Source organism: Propithecus coquereli, unplaced genomic scaffold, assembly GCF_000956105.1.
Source record: "Propithecus coquereli isolate 6110/MARCELLA unplaced genomic scaffold, Pcoq_1.0 Scaffold95, whole genome shotgun sequence".
Classification (NCBI taxonomy): Eukaryota; Metazoa; Chordata; class Mammalia; order Primates; family Indriidae; genus Propithecus; species Propithecus coquereli.
In genome coordinates, this window is record NW_012155840.1 from 4,412,540 (window position 1) to 4,430,520 (window position 17,981).

At 34.8% G+C, this 17,981-nt stretch overlaps 1 protein-coding gene across 1 annotated transcript in view; it reads left to right on the forward strand.

Annotated features, from left to right (window-relative positions):
• Window positions 1-17,981, forward strand: part of CNTLN (centlein, centrosomal protein) — a 295,319-nt gene that overhangs the window by 40,238 nt on the left and 237,100 nt on the right. The window contains exon 3 of the mRNA XM_012665007.1: window positions 7,153-7,237. Coding sequence (XP_012520461.1) covers window positions 7,153-7,237 — 85 coding nt within the window. The remainder of the gene's footprint in view (window positions 1-7,152; window positions 7,238-17,981) is intronic.

Genomic DNA, 17,981 nt, shown 5'->3' on the forward strand with positions numbered 1-17,981 from the left:
GCATATTCAAATAGGAAAATATAGTTATAAAATCATTTATAAATGAAAGGATAAATAATTTGGAGATGGTATAATTCTCATTTCTCTAAACTTCCATCTTTTATTAATCTGTTTTAGAATCTAAATGTTTAGAAGAAATTGGGAATATGTTTAAATTGGAAGCCATTAATATGTATAAAATCTACATTTTCTTAGATTCTGTATTCAAATGAAAGAAAATGTCAGTCCAGCTAACTTTATTTTGTACATTATTGTTATCTGTTAATTAAGAATAATCAACTTAGTCAATTTTGCTTTTTTCTTTGTTTTCAAATTTAGACCAATATTACTACCTCATTTATAGTTAAACGTTTCTTTTAGACTCTAATATTTCATTTTGACATCTCATTAAAAATGGGCTCAAACCCAGAAATTATGATCCCATTGTATGTATAATATGATAAAACATGTCTATAACATGATAAAATTTTGTTTCTTAATGATTTAAAATAAGTTCTCAGATTTTTGAGTTTAGAAAAATGGCAAAAAGTTAGCAAGGTAATTCATGTGGCTAAGTGTAGCAATGTTAAATGTTTAAATGGGTGGTACTCTTGGGAAAAGTGATTGGAGCTTTAAACTTGTACAGATTTGACAGCCTCTCTTCACTTCATTTTTCATCCTAAAGAAGTGTGCAAATATTCTTAGCTCACATCATTATTGCACATCAGTGGTTCTAATTAGCTAAACAGGAGTTTGTCTCAGTCATTGATCATCATCAACTTCTTGACAGTATCTCTTTTCTTCAGGAACCTTTTTTGTAAATGCATAGAATCTGTATTAATCGAATTGACCAAATAGGTTGGTGCTGTTTTAAACTTGAAGGAATTTTTTTCATCTTATTTTTTAAGTAAAAATATTGTATTCCTGTTGTAGCATTGTTTTCTCTTGGGAGCATTTTCCTTTTATGAAAATCTTAGACATCCCATACCACCAGGAGGAGCTGCTGGACAAATGTCCATATAAATTTGGAGGTGTGATTATTTTTTAATTTTAAAATTATAATATAGTAGTCAGTTTTGGAGTTTTTTGTTTAAAATATAGCATTTAGGTATATTTTTTGAAGTTTATATTCTATATGATGCTTTGTATTTAATTTATGACCTTTTTTGTAGTATTATATCACTTAGATTAAGCTATTAAGAAATGTGTCCATTATTACTATTTCAATGACTTTCAGGTTTTAGTGCACACCAGAATTGCTTGAGGCCTTGTACCTTAGTACTTTTGGCTACTGTAACAGAATACTATAAACAGGGTGGCTTAAACAACAGACATTTATTTCTTACAGTTCTGGAGGCTTGGAAGTACAAAATTAAGGTGCCAGTCGATTCGGTTCCTGTTGAGGGCTTTCTTGCAAATGGCTGCTTTCTTCCTTTATCCTCATATGGCAGAGAGAGAGAGATTGTCTCTCTACTGTCTCTTCTTGTAAGGGCTCTTCTTCCACTCATAAAGGCTCTGTCCTCATGACCTAATTGCCTCCCAAAGACCCTACCTCCGAATACCATCATACTGGTTATTAGGGTTTCAACATCTGAATTTTGGGCCAATACAAACATGATGTTACTACACCGCCAACCTACACTATGAATACAACTGGTTAGATTGTGAGTATGTGTATATACTTGTGTCATAGGAGATAATCACCCCAGTGTCAAGCTCATTTGGAACCTGTCATAATGCATTGGTTTGGGTAATAATGCTTTTGTTTAGGTTTTATGGCATATAGTCTAGTTTTATTGCTGTCATTTAAAAGGACCACTAGAATTTATTTTGACACTAGTTGGGAATCTAAGACTTATTCATGGTAAATCCAGAAAGGAACTTACAGAAGGAATTTCTGAGTGGAATAAATGCATTGGCTTTCTTGACCTGGGTATTTGTCCCTGGGTGAACCCTATCATGCCCTGCCTTTTGGTATTTGGCCATTTTTCCTGACATATATACCTTTAATGGATTTAGCAACACTCATTATTTTATTATGGTAAGTTAAAAATTAAAATGATAATCTGAGATTATATATTAGTGACAAATGATAGGCAAAATACATAGATTTTTAGCATAAATGGTTTTATAAATCAATAAAAACATTAAAATACAAAATGGCAGATACGTTGACAGGCAGTGGCAAAACAGAAAATAAAAGGGGCAGACATTCATTAATTTCGGAAAGTTTGTTAAATTTTGCTATTAGTAAAAGAAACACAAATTAAAAGAAGGCCCAGTTGAAGACAATGGGTTGTGATGATACATTAAATGTTTGTGTTACATGGTAAATAGAAATTAAAATAATAAAGCAAAATAAAGTACAAATAGTAAAAAAAAAAAGTAGTCATGATACATATGTGCAAAATTTCCAACATGGTTTACTCTAACTCTCCACCTACCGTGTGCCAACATCCAGAGGGCTAAATATGGCTGGAGAAAAACCTGAACCATGATGACACTGGTTTTATAAAAATTTATGACCACTAACTTCAGGTGGGCCTTAGTACTGCCTGGTAGTCATCCTACTTTTTCCTAGTCCATTTACTATCCCAGTATCCTAGAATATTTTATGTTTCCTCTCTTAACTTCCAACAGTTCTTTTTACATTCTCACTTTCAGCTGGTAGATACCCTTGCTTCCTATACCACTGAGAAAACAGAAATTCTTAGAAGAAAGCTTTTACTCCTTCTCCTAACCACATCTATTAATGTATCTGAATCTGTACTCATATTTTCTCTTTTTATTTCTTTGGAAAACTGTTTATACTCCCTCCCAAGGCCAAACTATGTGTACATGAAAGCCTCAAGGACTCAAGGATGTCACTCCGCGATTCTCCCTTCTCTCTCTACATCATCGGTATCTCTTACGGTCCTGGATGATTCCTGTCAACATACACACATGCTATTTTATCTCTCATCTTAAAAAAGTCTCTTTTGATCTCATATTTCCCTTGAACTACTATGCCATTTCTCTGTTCCTTCTTACAGCAAAATTCCTCTGAAGAGTAGTTTTCACTATCTCCACTTTTTTTCTTTCTCTCTTGAACTGACTCCAATTAGGCTTTCCTACTCACCATTCTCCTAAAACAGCTCTTGTCAGGATATCACCAGTGACTTTAATATTGCTAAATCTAGCAGTCAATTCTCAGTCTTTATCTTCTTTAATGTTTTTGCAGCATTTGACACAGTTGATCATCCTTTCTTCTATAAATACTTTATTCATTTATCTTTCTCTCTTGATTCTCTTCTAACGTTACTGGCTTATCCTTCTAGTATCATGTGCTATTTTTTTTTCATCTTACTAACCTATAAATGTTGGAATGCTGTAGGACTCAGACTTCTTTATCCAAAATCACTCCCTAGGTGATCCCGTCTACTCTTAAGGTCTTAGATATGCAGTAGTCCCCCTTATCTGCAGGAGATATGTTCCAGAACCCCCAGTGGATGCCTGAAACCATGGATACCACCAAACCCTATGTAAAATAACAGGTGGGTAGCATTTTTTCCTATGCAGTAATAGGTGAGTAACTTGTACAGCATGAATACACTGGACAATGGGATGATTCATGTCCTGAGCAGGCCAGAGCTGTATGGCTTGATGTTTCTTCCCACACTCAAAGTGGAGCTACAATTTAAAGCTTATGAATTGTTTACTTATAAAATTTTCCATTTAATATTTTTGTACCACAGTTGATTATGAGTAACTGAAACCATGGAAAGTGAAACTGAGGGTGAGGGGAAACTCTTATATTTGTACAGTTCCTACAGTTGTATCTCCAGCCTTAACTTCTTTTCTGATTCCAGACTTGTTTATCCAACTGCCTACTCCTTTTGGATGTTGATTAGGCATCTAAAACTTAACATGTCCAAATTCAAAATCCTAGCATCCACCAATTTCCTTCTCCATATTTCAGATAATGTCTACTCCATCCTTCCAGTTGCTTAGTCACAAAAGCCTTGGAGACATTCTTGACTTCACTCTCTTTTACATCTCATATCTAATGCATCAAGAAAACCTGTTAGCTCTACCTTCAGAATATCCAGAATTTTTATCACTTCTCAATACTACTATACCTACCTGTCTTGTCCAATTCATCTTTATTTTTCATCTGGGCTATTTCAGTTGCTTCCTAATTGGTCTTTTTGGTTTTACCCTTGATCCTAAGGTCTGTCCTTAATCTTTTTATTTTTTTTTAATTGTTTTCTTTTAGACTCAGAAGGCCCAAAGATACTCTGAGGGTGAGCTCTGTGCCAGGGTGTGTGCTTGAGGAGAGGGGTCACAGGAGGAAGTGAGCCCATTAATGGAACTTAGCCCTCAACCCAGCAGCAGCAGGGGGTGTGGAGGATCCCAGGGAGGGAGCCTGGGAATGGGGCGGACTAAGTCCCTGCACTGTGCAATGGGGGAACAGGGAGGTCTCTCTCAGCCTCCTGAGGTGGGCCTGGGATCCCGGGGGGGCCTTGGGGATTCCCAAGGCTTTTGTGGTTCTGAAATGTCCAGTGATGCCCAAGTCTGACTGTGGACCAAGGATTTCTGTCCTTACCTACCATTCCCTTTACTACAATATACTCACTTCTTCACTGTTCTTTGAATATACCAACTGTGTTCTTGCCTTATTTTCTTCGCATTTGCTTCTAATCCCATGGGTTGGAAAACTTCCCTGAAATCTGCGTGACTCTCTCTTCCTTCTTTTAGATCTCTCCTCAGATATTACCTTTAAGGAGAGTTGTTTGTTAACTAGTCTATGTAAAATAGCAACAGCCTTCATTTCACTCCCAAATTCTCCAAGACTGGGCATCCCTTTCTTCATTTCCCTAATTTATTGTCCTTATTATACTTACAACTATTTGACATACTGTGTATTCACTAATGTGCTATTTATTTTCAGTATCTCTGTACTAAAATGTTAATTCCATGAGGGCAGCCACTTGGTTTCTTTTGTTCCATGCAGTATCCCTAGTCCAATGCCTATCATATAATATGTGCTTCTTTCAATCCAAGGGCTTTATTTAATTCTAAAATATTCTCAGCAATTACCTCTTAAAATATGACTTTATTTTCCATCCCACTTTACTGCTTCTGGAACATTTTAGGCATGTGTTAAGAGTTTCCCAGTGAAACATACATGCTTCAACTGTGTTTTCATATTTTCAGTCTCATCATTTTTCTATGCAGTATTCTAGATGTATCCCTCATTACTATCATTTATTTCACTAATTTTTTGTGTGTCTAGTTTTGAGCTTAGATCATTTAATTGTTTTTTGCTTCAGTGATTATAATTTTTATTTTCAAGAGTTTTAATTGATTTTTCATATTCACCTGTTATTGTTTTATTTTTTGTTTTTAATATTAGTTATTCTTTTGTATGTTTAAGGACCCTTATTTTAAAGCTTTTCTCAGTATGTTCTGTTATTGTCGTTTTGACTAGAGGATTGCATCTTCTGACCTGAACTAGTGTGTCAGTGTACATGGGCTCATTCATGTGTTTTGGAATATTTTACTTGTGGTCACATCTTGAGAGGAAAAGTTGCTGTTACTGTTTTCTTCCACCTCTTTCCCCACTACTCCCTCCTTATCTAACGCTTATTTCTTTGTACAGATTTTATGGTTGCCTCTAAATTGTTAACCTCACTCCTATTTCCCTTCCTGAAATAGGTTTTATATTGGTTGCTTGGGGCTCTTAGGCAACGGTAACATACGGGATTTACTGTATTTAGCCTGAGCTGCAGAATGTTTTGACTCAAGTCCTGTGCTATGTCCATAAACCTTTGCCATACTTGACTTTCATATAAACCTTAGTTTTAGGAAAGGGTGGGAAGCAGCCTTTTCCAGCTTCCACTCATGAGTTAGCATCCGCAATCCATTCTTTGGATGCATAGCAAACAATGAGCCTGGCTATGCTTCTACATATTGCACAAGGCAATTTTATTCTCTGTCATCACCAGAAGTCGAGCTCCTTCCCACCTCATCCTGCATCTGGATCTGGAGGACAGCAAACAGTAGCTTTGTTCCCATTCATATCTGTGTATTTCTGTTTAGTTTATGATCCTCAGGGACATAGTTGTGTCTATTTAAAAATTTTTATGTTTTTTCTATTAACATATTTAGAGAAGAGAGGGAGCCTCAAGTGTCAACTTACTATGCTAACTTCTTGAAAGTTTAATGTAAATTTGTTTATGAACTATTCTACCTTCAACTTTTTCTCTTATAACCAGTGGTATATTTTTCTGATTAGTGTCCCTTCTTATATTCATTTGTGTCTTCTAAGGCCCTTTGCTGAATTTTACTTTCTTAAGTGAGGGTTCTTTCCTTATTTCTTACCTGTACATTCTGTGATTCTTGGGTGATTTAGGTACATACTCTTATTTTTTTTACCTATTTTAAAGTTTTCTAAAATATAAATCGGTGTCTAATAAATTTCTCCTCATTTAAGATGTAAATTGACCAGTAATAGCCTGACTATATAATATCTTAAGACTTTTGTTTTTTTCCTTTCCCCTCCTTTTCCTTTTTAAAGCTGTATTTGTTTATTTTTAGAAGATAGTCATTATTTCCAAGTAGTATGATTTTGTTTCCCAGAGAAATATGCTTTGATTATTCAACTGCCATTTAGTATAGTCAGTAGTGTTCTCAGAGACTAGAAATGTGTAGGAAGGTGTCAGAAATCCAATAATTGTAGTGTTATGGGATCTTGACTATTAGTAAATCTCTGGGTCACTCTCTTTTGAGACTCTCACTTAAAAATGGTAATATTTTATCCTTTATATAATTATGTATATAAAATGTTTAAGTTAACTAGAACATATTTTCTGATTTTTAATTATTCTCAAATTGATTACATTATACTTATTGTAATCAAGATTAAACCATGTTTTATGTGGTTTTTAAAATCATATATCTACATCTGGAAACTAAGTGTTCTTTTGATATGAAGTTGTCTTAGTTGTCAGCAGTTGCAAGTTGCTGTCACTTGCCATATGGTTTCTGATTAATTCTGAAAGAGCTGTCAACCCAAGATGATTTCATTTTCTGTATTTTAAAGTGATAGTCATTATTAGGATGTGAAAATTTAAACTATTAGCTACCAATTATGACTAATAAATTCTCAATATATATATTTTTTGTATCTAGAGAAAAACAGAAATCTGAAGCTAAAGACAGAAAAGTTCTAGAAATCCTGCAAGTCAAGGATGCTAAAATACAAGAATTGGAACAGGTTGGTGTTATAATAAAAAATATTAAAAATTATTATATTTGCTTTGGGTATTAGATCTTTAAAATTAACTTCAGTTAGTTTTGCAGTAATGTTAAGAATTATCAGGGTGATTATATTAAAGCATTATTATTTTGAAATCACTATAGTCAGATTATTATTCTTCATTATTATATTTTGTGGGTAGCCTATTATATTCTGAATTAATAGCCTATGATATTTATACATTAAAACTCTTTAGGTAATGTTATAGTTTTATAATAGTATCTAGTTCTTATTCCTTGTTTTGTTGAATTTTGCCTTTATTATTAGCAGTTATTCACTTCTGAAACTTGTAGATTTTTAGATGATTTTATTTGTAGAAAAGATCAACAATAACTGAGGTGATTCTATTTACTCCTTTAAAAACCTGTATTTTTGAATTAGTGAAATCATCTTTTACATATAAAGAGTAAATTATACAATTACAGATAATTGTGTATATAATTATATAAATATGTATTTTAATATGTAAAATTGTGTGTCATTGTATGATCAGCATATTATCACCGCAAAAATGCATATGGTTGGTACTTCTAGGAACCATTTTCAAAAAATAAATATCTCAAAAATAGAAGTGGCTTGTATCATATAATATTTAAATTCATTTTCTACCCAGTTGCTCATTATGGACTAAATTAACTATAATTTTTCTGGTTTAAATGGAGGTACCTTTTTGGCAACTATACTCTTCTGCCTTTGGATCTGTTTTTCTTTCTAACCAATTAAAAGGTCATGAGAACTTTGATCTAATAGTTATTATTATAAAGTTGTTTTATTAAAGGACTAAAAGTTCCATTGCCTACATCCACGTAAATTCTTTCTAAAATGGAATGTAGATTCCACTATGTGATATCAATTTGAAATTTATACCTTCTCCAAAGTTGTGTTTTTCTTATAGACAATGTCATAATTGGCACTATAATGATAAAATTTTAAGAGTAACATTTTAGTTAGCTTATTCCAGAAAGAAACAGTTGTATTTGCCACCTGAGTATCAAACAATATCAAAATGCTTTGTAAAATAAGTAAATATTGTCATGTGCCTGGTGTATTAATTGGGCTAGGCTAAGCTGCCTAATACATACAACCTTCTGACCCAGGAGTGGCAAACATCATTTGCATTTACGTTTCATAGGAAAAAAACTTGGCCACTCCAAGATTCAGGGGATTTGAGGAACTTTAGATCCAGGCTGAGCAATCTCTTTCTTAGTTAACAACTCTGTTCTATGAAGAAGGAAAATGGGATTTGGCACTCTTTTTAATATCCTTTGGCATGAAATTTGCACGGCTTTTAGTCAATGCTCTTCATTTTACCAATTCTGGATCGCTATAACATACCATTAAAAAAAAACATTGGCTGTTGTAAATGACAATGTATTTTCCCCTTTTCTTTGCTAAATTCTTTTTCTGTTCTGCTTCCTTGGGTAGAGATTATTTTATTATTTATCTTTTTGAGCAGACTTACATAGCTTATATATAAAATAATACATTCCCATAAGAGAAATTATTTGTTTTAAGCCCCTCCAAAGTTTCTTAGCTTAAATTATGTACATTTTTGTGCAATGATGTTTATAACTTTCTACAAGGTATACTTTCAGTTAGGTTCAACAAAATATTGTATTAAATGTATATATTGTTCTGTGATGGTGTTGTGGAAAAATTCAGAGTTACATATCTTGCCTTTAATGATTTTTGAATCCCTTTGAGGATTAGGATGAGGATAAAAGGAAGGTGCACATAACCATATTCTTCTCTACTAGTTTATACGCTTTATGAGGGTGGGGCCTATTTCTCTCTCATTGACCCTTTTATACTCAGCACCTAATATTTACATTGCCTGGCTCATAACATGATCATTGAATATTGTTGGATGTATGATTGAAATAGAATAAAAACAATGTGTTATGGTGCCATGAGAGAGTCACAAGCAAAATGCTGCAAAGAGTCAAAGGAAGGAGAGATTAAATTCAGTGAAAAGATCTTGCCATTTCAAATGGATTTCAATAGGAAAAGATTGTTGGAGGATTTGCCCAGAGTAAATAGTAGGAAAAATGCATGAAGATAGCAGTGTAGGGTATGTTTGGGTAACACTGAAATTTATAGTTTGTTCCATAGATAATATATAAGATTGTAGGCTGAAATAAGAATAATTTTATATTGGATGATCTGTTAGTAGGATATTTCGTAGTCTAAGTACTGACATGGACCTGAATTACTAGGTTCGCAGGAACTAAAGGTATGTAAATGGAACCATAAATACTTGACAGTGATTTGAAAATGACTTTTAGGTTTTTTGTCTGGAGAAACCAGGAGAACAATGGCATTATCAGGAAGAAGGTTATTTTCAGAAAATATAGCGTGTTTTGAGGGTAAGGTTTTCAGCTTTTTTAGATAGTTTGTATTTTAGTTACTAATAGGAATTCCATTTAGAGATTTTTACCAAACTGTTGGAAGCATAGATCTGACACTTGGGAGGGAGTTTTGACCTTGAGATGCAGATATTTAATGTTACAGTTAGAGGGAAGACTTTAAACAGTGGGAAATTTGAAAAAAGGATATTTGCTGATGTTGTTAATGGGTGAGAAGGACGAATTTTAGTAAAAGAAATGAAAAGACTGTTTAAGGAAGTAAGGAGAGAGAAGTACAGTGCAATATCTCATGAATGAGAAAGGAGAGTTTCAAGAAGCAAAAGGTTGTCATTATAAAATGGTACAAAAAATGTGATTTTTGAAAAGGACATTAAATTCAGCAGTCATGAAGTTTTAAAATGACTTTTAGAAAGTAATACAAGGGGATGGCTTATGAAATTTTAAGAGATCACTGAATTCTGACAAAATAATGAAAAGGAATGAAGAAAGGTGTCATTATCGGGAGGGTGTGAAGAGAAGTTGGCTGATTTATTTTAAGGTATTGGCTCATGTGATTGTGATCTAGCATGTCCAAATTCTGCAGGGCAGGCCAACAGAATGGTGACCCCAGAAAAGGGCTGACGTTGCAGTACAAGTCCGAAGGCAGTCTGGAGGTAGAATTCCTTCCTCCTCTGGGAATCATAGATTTTTCTTAAGACCTTCAACTGATTGGGTGAGGCCAACTTACATTATGGAGGGTAGTCTGCTTTACTCAAAGTCTACTAATTTAAATGTTAATCACATCTAAAGAATACCTTCACAGTAACATCTAGGCTGGAGGTTGATAAAAAATTGAGTACCATGGGTACCATGGCCTAGCCAAATTGACACATAAAACTAACCAAATGGTTGTTAAAAAGAGCTGAGATAAATAGGCCTTTAGTGCAAGGTTTTATGTTTATGTAGCTAGGGGTTAGGCTGTATTTGCTGTTTGCTGTAAGAGTGTATATGTTAGAAATGAAAGTTTCCACTGGTGTCCTTGTTTTTTATTTGAGTTTTTCTGGAGACTTCTTAAGTATTTTTGAGATGCACAATTCTTTCAGTTTTCTTAAAAAGATAAACCTTAGACAAATTAAGTTTATTGGAGTTTAATTGGGCAGAATACAAAGATTCATGCATCAGGTAGCACTCAGGACCAAAAGTGATGCTGTGCTCCACAGTGTGGGCAGGGAATATGTGTAGCCAGAAAATGGAAGTGACATACAGAATGCCCTGATTGGTTATAGTTCAGCATTTGCCTTATTTGGGCATGTTTTGGCAGTTTGCAGCCTGTGATTAGCTGAAAGCTAGGCTGCTGTGATTGACCAAGATTGGCTATCTGTTACAAAAACATACTGTCAAGTTAGGTTGCAGTTTGTTTACATAATAAATTAGGTTATAATTTATTACATATTATTACATTTTATACATACATACATACAAAATTTCATATTACTACAATTTATTACATACATACAAATTAAATTTTTTAACAATTCCCCCTTTTGGTCAGCCTTTCAATTCTGAGAGATTGACCAAAACCTTGGGCCCCGACATAACTTTCTGTCACCATCAAATGGACTTGTTTGGTCTTAGGGTGACATTTACAATTCACAGTGTCAAATTAGTTGAATGATTCTTTATGTTTTCTTCATTTTTTTGTAACTTCTAACCATAGTGAGTCCATTTGATGTACAAAGGATGGCTATATGTGAACATTTAAGACCCTGAGGGAATATAACACATCAGGGAGACCATTATCATAGCTATCAGGAGGATAATGCCAAGAAACTGAAGTACGCTTTTTTTTTTTTTTTTTCTTTTTTGAGACAGAGTCTCACTGTGTTGCCCGGGCTAGAGTGCCGTGGCGTCATCCTAGCTCACAGCAACCTCAAACTCCTGGGCTCAAGAGATCCTTCTGCCTCAGCCTCCCGAGTAGCTGGGACTATAGGCATGCGCCACCATGCCCAGCTAATTTTTTCTATGTATTTTTAGTTGTCCAGTTAATTTCTTTCCATTTTTTTTTTTTTTTTTTAGTAGAGATGGGGTCTCACTCTTGCTCAGGCTGGTTTCGAACTCCTGAGCTCAAACAATCCGCCCGCCTTGGCCTCCCAGAGTGCTAGGATTGCAGGCGTGAGCCACCGCACCCGGCCTGAAGTACACTTTTTAATAGGAGTCTCCATGAACTGAACTAATCAAAATCAAACAATTCAAAGTTTAGGCAATAAAGATAGTTCAACAGTATTTGATTCCTATTGGTCATAGTCTTTGTTTGAGGTGTGGTGGTGATTAAGAACCATAGTTTGCTATAAAATGGCCTGATGTAAGGAAGTATTTACTTTTGTAGTTAGCCTGGTAGCACAAGTCAGATTAATGAGGAGACCCACTAAAAGAAACATAAAGATCAGAAACCATGGAATAGCCAAGCTTGCCATCCACCCCTCAGGATGTCTGCTAACCAACTATTAGCTGCTCCCATAAACATATCATGTGTTCCTTTTACCTGAGAAATTTCCTTGATTTCCACTTTTTTTGTAGTCCCTTTATAGCATGCTGTAAAAGGTACATAACTGCATTTAGTGGGAAGGACCTTCCTGGATTTAATTCAGTGACATCATACAAGCAATTACTCATATCCACATGTCGTCCCAAGGTCTTGAGTATGCAGTGCCTGGAAGCACCACGTACATTTTACAGGCATAAACCAGATAGGTTTTCTGTATTTGATATTAATAGTAATTAGGTTATCAATTAGAAAGGCCAGGGTACTGTTTCCAGTTGAGTGGAAGTAGCAGTGATGTTTAGAATATAAAGGATAATTTTTTACTCTCTCCTTTGGGGTTTCAGGGTGACTCTCATTGGCAACACTGACATTAGTGAAATTGTTTGCTGATTTAGGGGCATTAGTCCACAAACCCAACAATTGCACTGGTTTCTTTCTAGAGCATAAGCCTTTGCTAACGCCATCCACAGATTATAGACCCCATGGATTTTCCTGTAAGGAAAGGAAAGGGATTAAGACAGCAGGGCATAGGGAACAAAAGATAAGGCTTTCGCGATGGCAGAGAAGTCTTCATCTATGATTTTGGGAAAGTCATCCATGTCTAGGATGTTGTCTGTGTCTGGGGAAAACTTCCCTGGTCAGCTTTATCTCTGGATCACCAATGAGTATAAAGTTCCATGAGTCTGGAGTGGCTGTTTTGAATTGAAAGAGGTGGATCCAAGACTTGAAGCCCTGAAGTTTTGCTGCAGAGAACTTAATATGGTCTTTTCCAGTAGAGTTCAAAGGCGATCTTCCTCTGGTGTCATTTCCAAAAGACCCAATCATTGAGTTCTAGATTGTGAAAGTCCTGGTTGTCATCCATATTGGGTCATGAAGGAATTCTTTAACCTGATGAAAATATTCTTTGACTTAATGCATTAAAGCCTTGCATTATTAAGTCAGGTCAGAGTTTATAAGAGTGGGAGATACATGAAGTTTTGTTATTAGGGGTATAAGCCTTCCAGTAACTCTTTCATAAGGGATCAATCTGTGTTTTCTGGTGGGAGTGGATCTGATTGGCATCAATTGGTAATACCTTTGGCTAAGACAGTCCAATCAATTCAGTTAGCTTTGCTTAATGCCACTGTGTTTGCAATACCTTATTTAATTGTTTTACAACTTGTCCAATGAAATGAATACCTCTGTTGCTGGAGATTTCTCCAAGAATGTCCCATAAGTGAAACGTATTTTCTTTTCTTTTATTTCCAAACATATTTTCTAATAACCTTTTAGCTACAGTTATAGTACTGGGTTTCCTGCATGGGAAAGCTTCTGTACAACTGGAAAACATGTACTGAAGTTAGCTGTTGAATGAAATCCGTCTGTAAGTGTTCAACTGATCCAGCGAGTACCAGAAATATATCACCTGAGGTTTTTATTGTCTTACCAGAATTATGGGTTTCACAAAACAAACATTGATTATTAACCATTTTAGAAATTTTTTTAGAACAATGGCCCCACCAATATTTTTTACTAATTTGGATCATTTTATTTCTTCCATGATAACTCATGAAGTGTAGAGCTTTTATAATAATAATGGAAACTTTAAAGACTCAGGAAGGACCAGGTGGCCATCAGGGCTCTCCATGAGTCCACACTTAACATTGGATTTAACATCCTCTTAAATATCAATTTTGTTTCTCCAATTCAGGGTGCATATCACTGTTTTTTAAATAGGTTATCATAGGTAATTTGACTTGGATCAATCTTACAGAGTTTATTCAAATTACATATCTTAACAATTTCAGTACAGGCTGACTTGGTGTGAAAACCTGCCAAATAATTTCCTTAGTATTTAATTAATTCTTGTCTGCTTGATGCTGGGTTAGTAGTATTATGAACCAATTAGTTTCTTATTAGAGTTCTGGGAATTCTTACCCAGTCCAATGGTATGATCTTAATGTTATCAGAAACCTGTACTTGTCAGAGTCCTTTCCATGAATTTCCTTGAAGATGAAACAATTTAATCTTATAGTTACTCAGGAAAGTACCAGAATAAACAATGATCTGTCTGAGAATGACAAGATTTAGGACATGGTTAAAGATGTGATGAGAATTCATTACAATAATGATGTCATTGACAAGGAAATTCGGTTATTTCTGTTGCATATAACATTTTAAGATAATTAGATTAATGATGGATAGGATTATACCAGGACTATTCAATGTCTGTAAATTTCATACAGTTTCTGAAACACAGTTTAATAACGCATCCATACAAATAGAACTCAAAGAGGGTTTAGCATTACCTATTATTTGACAATGCTTCCCGTATAATTCAATATATCCAATAAGCCCAATTAGTTTAATATCTCTTTTTATTAATATAAGGCTAGGTATCCTTTTGAGATGTTCCAGGGGCCCATCTGAGAAATCATAAAGTTAATTTGAGGTCAAGAAACAGACTTAATTTAGAATTTTATTTTATGAAATTTGTCAAAAATATCAAAGGTTTAAAATACTTGATCAAAATAGGATCACAGATCATTATGAACAATAGTCATTCACTTAAAGTGGCAATTAAAAGATTTCAAAGGCAAATACAGAAAGTTACATAGTTGTATTAATAGAAAAAAGCAGGCTCTTGTAATAGAAAGGACTCAGTTTTCTTAAGTGACCAAAAACCTGATAAAGACAACATGAAGCACAGGAAATTATCTTGGTAAAACATAGCTCTTTGTTTACTAGTCCAATTACCTAAAAGGTAAAGAAAACTTTTCACAATTTTCCATTAAGAGCAAACCAATACGCCAAGAAAACCTGTTGTTTTAACAGAGGGGATCAAATTCTAGTTTTTCTACTTTAGGACAAAAATTGCTCTTTTTCCTTTAAGAAAACAAAACATCCTCATACTTTATAGCTTTTCCATACTAAAATCACATCTTCCTTATATACTGGCATATAGAACTGTTTCCCTTATTATTTCTAGTAATTTTAGTTACATATGTTAATTAGAATTCTTAACCCTAGTGACCTTAATTTCCAGTGAGGTCTAGGAAGCAAGCAATAGTGAACTATCACACCAGCAATCTGTAGATTAGCAAATGTATGAATCATAATTTCTAAAAGCATGTGCTGTCTCATAGTACAATTTGTCAACGTGGTATAGAACATGTTTACTAACAGTCCCAAATAACTTTAGTCTCTTTGTAACAAGAAACTGTAGAGGAGACAAAATTCCATCTCTATTTTCTTAGGTTTTGTTTTTTTTATTTATTTTTTTTGTCTAGCCTTGAGAATTAAATTTTTGTTTGTACAGATTTCCTTTAGCCTAATCTTTCCATTTTCGATGACAAGAATGTTAACTGGTATAGGAAGGATATCTTTAATAGGAATTTTATCTCACATCTACTTAACTTATTTATTTTTAATAATAATGCTTGGTTTGCTTATAAAGTTGAGATGTTAAACAGCTACTCTTCATCTTAAGTTATTTTTCTTGCTGATATATTTTGTAATATAGAGATAATATAAACTTATTTTACCAGTAAACATAGGCAGGAGAAGTTGTGCATCTGTATTATATTTAATGCTGAAAATTCTGAAAACATGCTTGTTTTGTTCAAGCTAACAATATTCTCATTTTATATATATTACCCAAGTCATATAAACTTGAAAAGAACTTGGGTTTGTTCTTATTTTTCTGAGAGAATTTATATAAGCACTTATTTTTCTTAAAGTCAATTAAATGGAGCTCTTTTACAATTCAGTTTGGCAGTATCATAAAGAGGTAGAAAAATATAATATCTACAGACATACATAGACAGAAACAGATCTTGTAGCTTTTATTCTCAAATTTTATCCTTGTGCCAAGTACAATAATATAAGCTCACTAGTTTATTAAAGAATATCTATATCCAAATGGTTTTTTTGGCCAATGGAACAAGATTTCCTGCCCAGATAGCCAAAGTTTCTGACTAATATTTGTGTAAAAGAATTTTAAGATTTTTTTAATTTGCCTTCTGTAAGGAACCTTTTAAAGAGGCAATGTTAGATTCATTTAATCTTTTAGATGCCTCTGCCTACCAATTAAAAAATGGATCTCTTTGCTTTTGTGGTGTTTTGGATCCTTTCTTTTCTAATGCACTTCACAGGTGAACAATTTTATCTATATTAAAACTTACCCACTGTGGCCACTGTAATTCTAAGTTGTCCTTAGTAAGGTTAACCCATTTTCCCAAACATACACAGGTTCTGGGCCCATAATTTTTATATATAAAATTAACCAACATCTCAGAAAGTTGAGTCCCAGACTCCTTAGATTTAGAGGAATCTATTTTCAAAAGGTACTGCCTGAAACCTCTGATTGGATACAATCCATTTACTTACTGGATCCAATTCAATTCTTGACCCAGTCCTCAAATAATGTTGGAATGCTCAAAACAAATTTTTGGAGTTTGGAATGCAAGAGACAACTCAGCCATGACCTCCAGTTGCTGTGAGAGATCGGTGGGCTCAACGGGCCCTGGAGAGTACCTTGTGCTTGGGAACTCAGTGCTTGTTGAGGTCACTGGAGTTCTACTTCAGGTCCCACTTCAGATGCCAGTTTGTTAAAAAGAAAATCTTAGACAAATTAAATTTAATAGAGCTTAATTGAGCAGAATAAAAAGATTTATGAACCAGGTAGCCCTTGGGACCAAAAGTGGTTCAGAGAGCTCTGCACCACAATGTGGGCAGGGAATATTTATAGTCAGAAAATGTAAATCTCATACAGAAATACCCTAATTGGTTACAGTTCATTCTTTGCCTTACTTGGACATGTTTTGGCAATTTGCAAGCTGTGATTGGCTGAATACTCAGCTGCTATGATTGGCTGAGACTTTGCTACTTGTTACAAGAATATACTTTCAAGTTAGGTTGCAGCTGTTTACATATTAAGTTAGGTTACAGTGTGCTACCTATGGAGGCAGCTTGAGGCCAAATTTAAATTAACAGTTGTATTATACTTTTATTATACAGGATCCCTGTTGATGTGGTGGTGAGGTGTAGGAGGAGGAGAGGAAGTGTTCTACAGCATTATGACTGGGTCTTAGCCTTTTGATGAGCTTGTGCTTCTGGACTGTGACCTCCACAAGTGCTTCTCAGTTTTATTTTGTTTTACCCTTAGGAGAGAGAGGAAGGCTAGAGGGTACTGGAATTGGGTTTTTTCCTTCCCCAGGGTGGTTAGGCTTTGGCAAAACTCCATTAGGCCGTACTCTGGTAAAATAGTTTCTCTTGATGGCAGACCTTGTTAAGAAGAAAAGAATACTCTGAGTATATTTTAAAATGGTTACTTTCCCCCTCCCTCAGGTGGAAAGGAAGGAATTATTCTCCAGTCTTCCCTGTGCAGCAGTACCCAACCTTTTTGGCACCAGGAACTGGTTTCATAGAAGACAATTTTTCCAAGGGGGGAATGAGGCAGGGTGCTGCAGAGCTCAGGTGGTGATGGGAGAGATGGGGAGCCACTGTAAATACAGGTGAAGCTTTACTTCCTAGCCCACCTCTCCCCTCTTCTGTGCCCTCTGGTTCCTAAGTGTCATGGAAGACAATTTTTCCCCATGGAGGTGGAGCAGAGCGGCATGGTGGAGCTCTGCGGTCAGGTCCTTAACCAGACCAGTACCTGTCTGTGACCAGTGGACTGGGGTCAGCAGCTACAGCATGACAGGGCTATTGTAGGTAAATCTCATTAAAATGTATCCCCCTGCCCAAGATTAAGCCCTCCTGAGTTTTAAACTCTCAAAATTGTCCATACTGATCATCCAGTAATTCATTAATTACAGAGTAGGTTTTTCTTTTA